The following is a 12,002-nucleotide window of genomic DNA, read 5'->3' as shown; positions in this document are numbered from 1 at the left end:
TAAAAACAAACGATGAAGAAGAAATAATGCAAATTACTACACCTGATGAAATAGAATCTCGTAACTTGTACCACAACCCAGAACCAAACGATAACAATAGACAAAGTCATAATTTGTACAGTGATATATATCCAAAAAGCACAATATAAGTGTTACAGATTACAGAAGACGAAACATTAGTTAATATGAATATCATATTTATGAAGCCGGTGATGGAGGCCCGAGGGCGTACCGTCCGTTTTTGTAGCCCGTTATACCATGAGAAATGTTTTAACACACGAATAATTACGAACATGACTCAATAATTTATGTGTTTTATGGAGTTCTGTTTGGACTTATGAGTCTGGGATATAAAAAGGTGATATTTTATGTGCTGATGTGGATCGACGATTTGAAAGTCATGTCGGATGATATACATTTGAATCTCATTTGTGTAGGAATAGAAAATTTTACAACGATCTTAACTAAAACTAAAAATCCTAAAGATTTTGAAAAAAATGGTAAACGAAGTTTCGGTTTGTTTGCTGATTTTTTTTGACAAATCTTATTAATTGAAATTGTGTTACGTATAAATTTCTACAAATTGGTTGGTCTTAAACTCATCAAATTTCCCCAAGATTTTCCATACCATAAAGCAAATCAATAACTAAACAAAACAGATTTTCAAGGCAAACCACACCTAAAGTTTCAAAGGCTGTCACGAGTCCAGACAATCGACAAGGCCAAGACAATACTTCTTTGTGTTCCACAATAACTCTTTATGGCATTCACAATGTCGCGTTCTGCAAAGATTTGCCCCACACATAGATGAGTACCTACGTTGTATTCTAAATTGTTTGTTTGTTACATAAAGACTACAATTGTGCAAATTGAAATTGTCTGTCTTTGTTGGAATGTTAATGTTCCAGGTTTGTTTTCATTTCTAATATTGAAATGACATTGTGGGTAATAGTTATAGAATCATTTACATTTTTATTTACTTCTACAAGTTGCTCATCATCTGGTATTTCACCTTCAACTACAGATTTTTGTACCAAACTTCTGAGAAACGTGTCTGATTGGTACTTGTTTTCGGGGTCTCACAATAAATTTGATGTAGTTATAACTTGATTGTAGAATACAACAACATAGTAACAATAATGAGGTCATCGCGTATTATTTAGCAAAAGGAATGTACTAGTAACTATTGTTTTCGGTTCATATTTAACTAAAGCGATAACGTTTATTGGAACACAAACGACAATATTTTTCTCTTACAACAAATTGGTATCTTCATAAATCTGCGATGAATTAGAAAAGTCAAGAATAACAAGGTTTATGGCAAACAGGATACCAAAATCAATACAAAAAAGGTATCGGTGCGTCGAAAGCTAAAATAATCATTTCATCATGAGTTCATTATCAAATGACCGTTGAACTATAATCTCAAGCATTAAAAAGACTGCAATTTTTATAACTTCCCACCGGCGCAGCATGCGTCCCAATTACTAGCGGAGACAATAATATGAACAGATAGCAATTGACAAAATATAGGAACAATAATTTCGGTTGTAGCAGAGGTTATCGCGCCGCCCGGCCCGCTAATAAATAACACAACAATTAGTGCACTGTTCATGCGATATTATTAATTATAACAATAACATAGTTACTAGGAAAAAAAGAGGATTTCTGTGCAATATCGTTATCAAACGTGACATCACCTTTTGTTTTATATTTGAGTGGAAATAAAAACTTTGATTAAGACGCCGCAACAGTGGATAGTATAGTGTAACTCGAGTTTAGATATTTCGCTAATCGTCAACCAGAGCCGCGCGAGTCATTAACCAGTTAGAAGACATAATGTACCCACAATACTAATAAAACGCAGGAAACTCTCTTACCGCGTCCCAATAATCGGCCTTCCAATTATGTCCAGAGCTATGCCAACACATACCTGTTCGGAAAACCAATTTGATTGTGTAACAACAAATTATGCCTATTGCACGCTATTGCAAAACATACAACTTGGTCGCTGTTTCCCGCCTTCACGATTTCAAATTGGAATGCAACGTTAAGCGCAACGCGGTGATTGGTTCATACAATATTCAGGGCGGCCAATCGCAACGCGGCTGTGTCGCCAGTGCATCAAAAATTCCATCTGAATATACCAGTGTGGCAAGCACTAAAAATGATAATGCCCTAACATGGCCATACAATTTGAAATGAAGAATTCATGCATCGTTCTCGTTTACATTTGGGATGTGTTTTTATTGACGCTGAATCGGACAGGTTCGGTCCATTTTATTTATTGAGCGGTGGTTTATGCAGTGATTTTGTCGAAACTATTTCGTATAAATAAAACTGGTGGTGTGAGGGGATAGAAAAATAGCTGACCGTTTTATTGATAGGGTCATGCAGTAAAAATGGGAAAAGGAAGAGTGGAAAATGATACAGAATAATAACAACCCAGAACTTACAAAAGGTTTTAATTAGACAAAACAAAATCACCGATAGAAGAATACTTTTACGTGCAGATATAAATAAAAGCACCATAATTATATCTATAAAAGTAATTATATAACTAGATTTAGTATCCAGGATCAATAAAATAAACGTTATGCATACCGGTTTAAGATAGAAGAACTACATTATATCAATTTACAGTCGAGATGTAATAATTCGATGATTGCTATCTGATACGTAATTGAGTATTTTGTTTGTTAAGCTAATGCAATTATATAACTCGTAATGGATGGTACGGCTCGCTAAGTAATGTATATTGGGATCCTAAATTACGTTTGGTTGAGTTTGCAAAGGCTGATGATAAAATGCAGTGTTTTTTTTAGGTTTTTTGCAGTACGACTATTTTAGTTTGCTTTTGTATTCCGCGTTCTATTGCATGTCGAAATAAAATGTGTTGATAAACGAATTGAATTTGGATCTTTAGCAGTATGTAATGAACAGAACGCATGAAGCTAACGAAAGGTTCCCACAAGGTACTATTCTGGGGCCAGTATTTTTTTACATCTTAATTTTAGTAGTGGCAGTATTAATTTTTTGATGGTAGTAATTTTGGCAGCACGGTAAGTATTTTTAAAAGAAAAAGAATCAAAAGAAAATTCAAAAGGGATTCCAGAAAATGTTCGTTCTTGTTAGCCAACTTGAGCAACCAAATTCTAAAGAGTCCGTTTTTACAAATCAAAGTGCAGTATCCAAAGCCGGTCGTTGTTGACCTTAACCTGATTTAAAATGCTATCTGTCCCCTAGTCGGTGCCGTAGCGGGGTTCAATAAAAACGTACCGACTAACATGACTGACTACGCCGGTAGCAACTTGTTAAATTAATAATGAATGTATTGTTGGGGGAAAGATGGTTATGGATACGAATCAATTTTTTTTTTACTTTTCTCTGTAAATGTTTAACCCCGTCGCAAGAATCGCGTTTTGCTGTGTATGTCTGTAGCACCGTGCTTTCGAAAGGATAAAAAGATTTTGATTCTGATTGAAACGTGAATTAGTCGGCGGTTATCTTGAAAATCGGTCCAAGATTGCCTCCAAAAAAAATCGATTATGTAGGTACGTATTTTTCACAACTTAATATGTTTATAATGGCTAAATATAAAGGCTAGATTAGTAAAATGCAGCAAATTTCGAATCCAAAAATGTTAAAGGATTTTTCAATTTATTTTTGTTCAACAATAGAACTTTTGAAATTAATTATTTTTGTTTAACAATAGAAATTGTTTATTTTGTTTCTCCTATAACATCACACACATCATAGTCTTTATGTCTACCTCATTGTAACACTATTGGCTCTCGAATTATGTCAAGGAGAAAGATGAAAGACAACGCTTATTCAGTTTATTACATGCGATATTTATCGAATACATGCAAACTAGATATTAACGTTGACTTATGAGAAATCTTCATCTTTGTTATTCCAGTGAAATGGAAATAGAAAAGAAAATCTATATAAATCGAAACAACATAAAAGTACCAGCCTGTATAATTCCCACTGCTGGGCACAGGCCTCTTTTCGTAAAGGAACGGTTTGAGTAATGATTACGACGCTAGCTCGATTCCAGATTCCAATATTTTAAATTCAGGTTTAGTCATAATGATTTCCTCCTACGTTTTGTTAGTAGTGTCTTAGATTAAAGTACAAGCACTGCATGTATAGAAACGCAACGCTACCACTACACGCTGAGCCATGTTTAATATTATTTGGGCATGTCCTGTCTAGTCTAGCATGTCTGCCGCGAGGGGCAAACAAGACGGATAACCCTTAGCCACCGTTGTCTCGTGTTAAGGGATTTTTTATTGTTGCGCGCGAATTGTGGCGACGTCAACCCTCACGATGCATACTTTATGATCGTCATGTTGACTTACTGTGAAAAACAAACGGTGGTCTCTTTATTGTGGGACGGAGACTATAGGCCGGCTGTGTCTAGGAATTGTTTTTTTAATCAGTATGTTGATGCCGAGTTTATATTCATGGGTTTTTCAAGTGATAAATTGGTGATGGTGAAACAATCGTTCTTGGTTTACCTGTGTAAAGACATTATTTTTTTAACATTCATTGTCAAAAACTAAATATAAATAAATGAAGCATTAATAATTAAAAAAAATGCATTCACACTATTTGGTGGACTGTATCAAATGAAAGGAATCTAATTGATATACCTGTAAACCATTATTAAAACCGAAATCAATCTCCATTGTATTCTTATTAAAATCGCCCCATCAAAAGATCCGAAGAAATTAATAGCTTCTTACCCATAAGTCGATGCTAATTAATGTACAATTATGGCATAGATATGGTTTCAAGTCCATAGGTAGCCCCTCAAAGGAAACGTCTGCAAATAATACGAAAAGCAATTATTATCTCATTTGCTTCCTTTCTCTCCCGTCTTTGATGCTAAGAATTTTGATCGAAAACCAAGAAGGGAAACAAATCAAAGAAAATTTTAAAAATAATACAGTTATAAAAAGTATTGGTGGTGATCGGAAAACGGTGTAAGTGTAAATATTGACTTTGGATAAATAGAAATTGTGGAGGGTTTTGTAAAATATTTTATGAGATCGAAAGATGATCTTGGTATGTTGACTGCTCAGATAGCCGAATGTCAGGTCACCACGCGAAATCGTAGCGGATTCGATCACCGCGTAGGGTAGGCGTTTGTATAATACACTGATTCACGAATACTTGTCCCGAGTCTTGTTGTCTTTGAGCATGTGACTATGTTTGTGAAAGCTCCGGTGATTAAGGTATTCAATTCCTTAGTACGTTAAAGTCATTAAGAGTTCATATAACAAAACTTCTAGTTCTCAAAATTCTGACCTCACCTAGTAAGAAACTGAATAGTAGGTACATGTTCCTTACTATATTGTTAGTCTACAATTGTGTTATATTTTACCTTCCAATCTTTCATTCAAAACAATTATGTTAATTTCTCACCAATTACCAAAACTCGGACCAATTACACTTTTCCGCTAATATCAGTTATTTACAAAACGGTCTGCTTTTAAAAGGCATCGAAAAAATTCCCCCAATTTTGAAGCAACCTCTTACGACGTTATTCGTGAACAGTGAAAATATTTTACAATCACGCTACCGACAGGTGCCAGTGACAAGTAATATCGGATCAGCTTTTTAACGACTTTCTTTTAAAAGTCCGACTTCGATTATACAGGGTGCTCTGGTTTCCTTTTTCTATTTGCGAAGTTTTGCCAAAGGTCAGAAGTAATCGACGCGTTATCTTTTAATGAGATTTTTTATTTATTTGTAAGGAAATGTGTTGAGAAAAATCTCCAATAAAATTAGCATTTATCATTATTTATTTATTCATTTAATATTTGTATTTTACGATCAAGTATCAGTTATAAAAAAATATCCTTTTTCCAACATTTTAGGTTTTTTTTTGGCGTCCTTAATAGAACCTACTGTATAATGTCAAAATTCATCGCGTACGTCCCCTTGCATCCATTTTAATGACGTCACCCCTCTCTGCTCAACCCTTGAGATTTTTAAGACACCTCTTTACCTGTTGTTTGATACAAACAAAGCTATCAAAATGTATGTTGTTGTCTTCTAAATTCGTATTTGGGAGTTTATGCATTCATGCTTTTAAGTTACGATATAAAAAATATAAGATATATAATTAGTTGTGAACCCAAACCGCAAAATTGAATGTTCAGAATCCAGGGGTTTATCAACTGATTTTTATTGTAATTGACAATAAATTTTAAACGAAGTAATTTCGCACTTGATTAAGTAATCACACAGCATTCACAAAATATCGGTGCGTGCCTTGGGATCGAACTTGGAACTTCTCACTTGACAGTCTGACGGTGTTACCACTACACTATCACAGCTTTAGGAATAGGATAAATGTAAAGATTAAGAGATAGAAGAATGGCATACATAAAAGAAGGCTTATTTAACAGTAAGCGATGCAAATTTCAAATTTTAATTATCTTTATATCAATATCAAAATAACTAATTATTGAAAACCGCTTTACAATCAATAATGTCGAAAGTGAACAAACGATCATAAAACAAACAACAAAAAAGCAGTAAATTTACGCAGGCGGTGCGCTGCGAATCGGAATAATCGAATCGATTCTATCAACGAAACATCGAGTGGTAGTGAATTGGTCTATTAGTTCACCCTAGTTTAGTTACGGGTCCCCTCTATAATGTAGTTACTGCTAAGTTTATTGTTTTACGCTTTGATTTTACCTTCGTCTAGTTGTTTTTTTTTTTTGGAAGAAGTAAATTTATTAAAACTACAAAAAAACCTATTTATGAAATTAGCTTTTTTTATTATTGACCCATTTTTGCTTATGGGTTTTTAATACTTAGCACAAAATAAATGTCCAAAATACAAAAATATCTTTGCGAAAACCATGAGAATTGAAACTTACGAAATATCTGTCTGAAGAATAGTTGTCAAAATAAAAATTGTATTCTAAAGGTTTTATCGAATCGGTGCAGGGTGAATTAAAATGAAAAAGAACAGAATTTACAAATAGAAAACTATTGGCTATAGCTGATGATGATATTGACCTGCCAAGGAGATTTCAAGTTAACCTAAAACCTATCCTAACGGCACATTCACACAATTTAAGAAACATTCTGAACTCATTGCACTCTCCTTCAATAATCAACTTAAAAACCCTGCGAAGTCAATTCTTCAGCTACATGGTGTTTCGCGAAGTGATCTAGTTAAGTCCCCACGGGGAACAAGTACAAGAGAAACATAATAAATCATAAGTGGCGTTCTCATTGAACAGGAAAATAAAACGCCTTTCTCGGAATTGAGTGACATGAATCGAATCGAATGATCGATACTGTTTTTATTTTGATTACCGGCTTTGTATTGAATTTTAAGATTTTTACCTGTATTTTGAAATGATGTTTTTAATTGTTCCTTCGAATACTTTTGTTTAGTACTAGTTAAATTTTGATAATCCATTTTGTTTATAATTTTATTCACATTTTCTATCTACATAATAGACCTTCTATAAGGACGTTTATTTTTTTATAAAAATTTTTAACTTAAGCTTAAGCTTTTAACTTAAATTTAAAAAAATAATCTTTCAGCTAGCTAACTTGACTCTATACTCATCAAGTTGCAGGTGAAAATTAGAAAAAAGAACAGAAAAAAATATTTCCATAGGTTTTGTATCAATCAGATCAAAAACCTATTTAACCCACAAAATATGTTAATGATTCTGTGAAATTTAAGAATCAAGGCGTGTAAAATGTTTTATAAACATATCATTATGAAGCCGGTGAACTCAATATTGCTTAAACGTAATTCTCGAGAATTATAAAGTGGTTCATAGTAAAAAAAAAAATCATTAATTAGGTAAGCTTACAGTTAATTTATATTTTCTCGGAACTGGTTTCTCATTGAGCCCTTTCTTCGAGAAAGTGGTCCAATCCTTTGTGTCTTACAAGAAAAAAAGTTATGTAAATACTCTGACAAGTGAAACAATCGTTAATGCTTTCGACATAATTATATACATACTGGACTACTTATAACACTCAAAATTGTAGAATCAATTTCTTCAAACGTGAGTAACATAATGTCGTATTGCGCAGTATTCTTTTGTAATAGAAAATTATTTTTCATTTAATATGTGACGGTATCACATACAGTATACCTAATATTTATACCGCTTTCTTAACCAAAGTTACTAGCAGCAAAATTCCATTACGAGCAGAATGAACTTATAGAAACAGATATATTAGTAAGAGGAAAAAAACAATACAAATAAAGTCAAAAGAAAAAGGGGGAAGATAAAAATATTATTATAAGTTAAAATTGTAAGTCGATGGAATACATAGCGGAAGACTGAGAGGTTATATCATAACCTCTTGAAAGAGCAGGTTCAAACCACGGCATTAATAATTCAGAACCGACTGATGCATTTGTTTGTGGTAGCCGGAGTAACGTGGAACTACTACGAGAATTTAAAAGTCGAGATGAAAAACTTATGTTTGATATGGATTTTGAAAAAGATTTGAATAAAGCTTTTGATGTAAATAGCTAAAATTATTTAGTTATTGCAATGAACGACTAAACAATTCCCGTATAAAATCATCATCAGAATATCTCAGTCCACTGCTGAACCTAGGAGTCTAGATACTGAATTTTCAGGTATCAAATACTTGTAAAAAATAAAACATGAACAAGCAGCGGGAGAAATGAACTCCATAAAAAATCTCATACCTAGGCCGTTTTATTTCAATCAGTCAAGGATTTTTAAAAGGATTTCTCACGATCTATAGTATTTCAAATAACCCTAATAATATAATATTATAAGCTACATCGAGTTCCAATGGTATCGCTCCTCGAGTCCCATCATACAATCTTTGTTTGTTGATATCGTTCACCACTGGCATCGTAACACTGCCATGAATAATTCACGCGAATTTGTCTACCTGATACACAGTTACATTTTGTATTCCCAATTTATTAACACGAACCGTTGCTTTATGAAAATCGCTGTAAATTTTATGTGTCATTAAATCTTTGTTTATCCATTTCGATTTTATTCTGTTTTACAACGGACCGGTGTAATTATGTAACTCTGTTTTTCTTTGAATTTAAACAGCTATGCTTAAGTATAGATTGGAAAATTCCACATTCTAAAATTCAATTATATTCTGATAATTTTAGTTTTCAATTTTGATTTTGTTAATTCAGTTTCCGAAAAAGTACAGTATGTTCCTAATGGCAACAGTTTTCTTAATTTTATAATCACGGGAGAATTTAAAGACAGTATTTTAAGTAAATTTGATGACAATATAGACATACTAACAACTACTTCTTGTTTCAGCGAGCGACGAGGAGTACTCGACGCAGCAGCACTGCAAGCGTTAGCTGGTGAAAGCGTATTGGAGAAGGAAAGACAACTGTCCGAGATGATCCTACAGCTACAGATGGTCAGAGAACAGCTATTAGCGCAGCAAGAACACGCTAAGGTAAGTTTAATCAATATGACACTCATAGAAATTACGTCAACTGACCAAGCAAACAAGATGGCAATATTTTTGGAATTTAGCCTGAAATCCCTTAAGAAAAGTGTTGTGTGAAAACTGTTGAAAAGTTAAATAGCAATGAAACTCGTGGAAAAATTAAATCTAATAAAACAGATATCAGAGTCACTGGAAACTGATGGCAGTAAAAAAATCTAGGGCATAATCAATAACAATCGGTGCCACAAAAGTTATTTTCAGCTGACGATTAAAAATTGGTTCATGACGCGTTTGATCCGCTAGAAAAATGGCCGATACTAATATTTGTCACGTCTTCAATACTATCTGATTTCATATTTTTGAATTAAAAATAAAGTACATAGATGACCTCGTTCGTTGTTGGCAACTTTTTGTAATGAAGTTTCTGGGATTATCGTCGACTAAGACAAATGGATTTACAATTAAAATTATGTCTTTTTTGATGAAAAATAAATTACTTCTAGTGTTTTAACTAAAAAACTATCTGGTTTTCTTAAAATGAAGCCTTGTGAAAGTACAGAGGATCCATTTTTTGTTTAACAAGCTTGATTTACTGGCTTATTATAAAAAATGTAGTTTAAGTACTTGTGCTTCAATTTAACATTTTTTGTTCTGCAAAATTGACAAACTGGTACTAATTTATCAGATGTCTCGAAAGTCCGTAATCAAAAATGTAATTGGATGGATATTAAATAAGTATTCTTAATTTAATGACTTCTTTGTAATTGATGGTTTTGAAAGTAGAGTTTAATGAATAAGTTAAGATTGAAATACGTGCTTTATCTCCTATTTATTGTAATTGAAAAGGAGTGACCCTAATAAATATATTAGCATCACATGTTTCTAAAGACCATAGTTTAAGTAAAACTAATGACATTACTCACTAATTAGAATAGCTTCAATAGTAACGTAGAGGCAGACGATTGTATTCGACCTCCACCCCACTTAGGAACGAGAGGCGATACTTTGTTTTCAAAAGCTTTTATCACACTACAGACATCTGTTTTGCATGCTAGGTCACGAATTGAAAAGGGCTTAGGAATGAAGGTTTATTCCTGTTTTGGAACTTTACGTTTAGTTCGTAAACTGGTGGTTATTGTTCCATTTCATGAACATTTATGGAGTTGACAGCTCTACGGCTTGGTTTAAATGGCCGTTTTACTTACAAGAATCCAACTGTACATCATAACATAAATTTTCTACAATGCTATTGATAATTGTTATGGGGAATTGCGGAATTTTCTTTCCGTTTGTCATTTTGCGTAATAAAACTTAATGTATGGATGATGCGGCGCCATGTTTAGTACATTACATTCCTTTATTCTTATTGAAAGGGGACGTCACGTTTTACATCGACTAGTGAACACAGGCGTCATGGTACCAGTGTTTTATCTAAAGTAACAATTGTGTATTAACTTGCGTAATGATTTTTATTAGAAAAGATGTGGAAAACTATAACGTTTGAAGTACTAGTTCTTCCAGATGATCTAATTAGGAATGAAACTAAAATTATGAAGATTAACCATGATGATTCTAGCGATATGAAAAATACGAGGCTTATTGGGTTATATATAGATATATCTATGGATAAGGCTAAAAATATCAATAATGAAATAGTAGTCAGGTATTTTAACTAATCTCATTATCTCTCTATTTAATAAAAGACATCTAAAAACTCAAAAATCAATGCTGCCAAAAAATCACTCAAAATGTATTCTTTCTACAATCAGTTCTGATCTTAAAAGGGCTGACGCAGAAACGCTTTCATTGTAATTCCTCCCTCATCTTCAACTTTTTGTTTACCCTTTTGACAAATTAGGTTTGTTACGGACGCGACTTTTAAAACTCCCTTATTCAAACAAGGCTGTCAAATGGTACCTATTGTCGTTTTGTTTTTCGGAAAAGTTGACATATTTTTACCGTACATTTATCTATATAAATTTCCGTATGACTTAAAACTTTTCAGATACGCAAATCATTACACATCAAAAAAAAAACCTTGCCTAACTAAAAAAAACAGATTCTCATCAAAGTTTGTATGATTTATTCAATTTCATTTCCAACAACACGTCACAACTCAATTTTCAAAAAAAGGTTTCAAATATCAAACAAAAATTTTAATATCCACGACAGATATATTATCCAATAAACTAACCGATTATTAATCAATGTGTTTGTATTGTCAGCATTAATATAAAACAGTAGGTAGCCAAATAACACATCAAACGGGTTACATAGCCTCTAATTACTCCTCTCGCATAACGCACATTCATTTTCAATTACAAATGTATACAATACCGTGTATCCTTTCATTTCGAATCAATTTTCATGTTGAATGCATATTGTGCTGGGCTGTGTACAGTCGGCAACAAAGACACTCTCATACTAATGAATCAGCGATAAAAACTCGAACAACACTCGATCACATGCCCTCTAGATAGGGTTGGCTGATGTTTTTTGGGCATAGCTTTTTAAGTTGAAAAAAGAAACTATTA

At 33.0% G+C, this 12,002-nt stretch overlaps 1 protein-coding gene across 2 annotated transcripts in view; it reads left to right on the top strand.

Moving 5' to 3' along the window:
- LOC113499865 (transcription factor egl-13) overlaps nt 1–12,002 on the top strand; it is a 99,957-nt gene that overhangs the window by 41,135 nt on the left and 46,820 nt on the right. For both annotated transcript variants that reach the window (XM_026880443.1, XM_026880442.1), the window contains one exon: nt 9,330–9,474. In XM_026880443.1, the coding sequence (XP_026736244.1) occupies nt 9,330–9,474 (145 nt within the window). The remainder of the gene's footprint in view (nt 1–9,329; nt 9,475–12,002) is intronic.

The sequence above is a fragment of the Trichoplusia ni genome, chromosome 13, assembly GCF_003590095.1.
Source record: "Trichoplusia ni isolate ovarian cell line Hi5 chromosome 13, tn1, whole genome shotgun sequence".
Classification (NCBI taxonomy): domain Eukaryota; kingdom Metazoa; phylum Arthropoda; class Insecta; order Lepidoptera; family Noctuidae; genus Trichoplusia; species Trichoplusia ni.
This window is presented reverse-complemented; position numbering and strand designations above follow the sequence as displayed.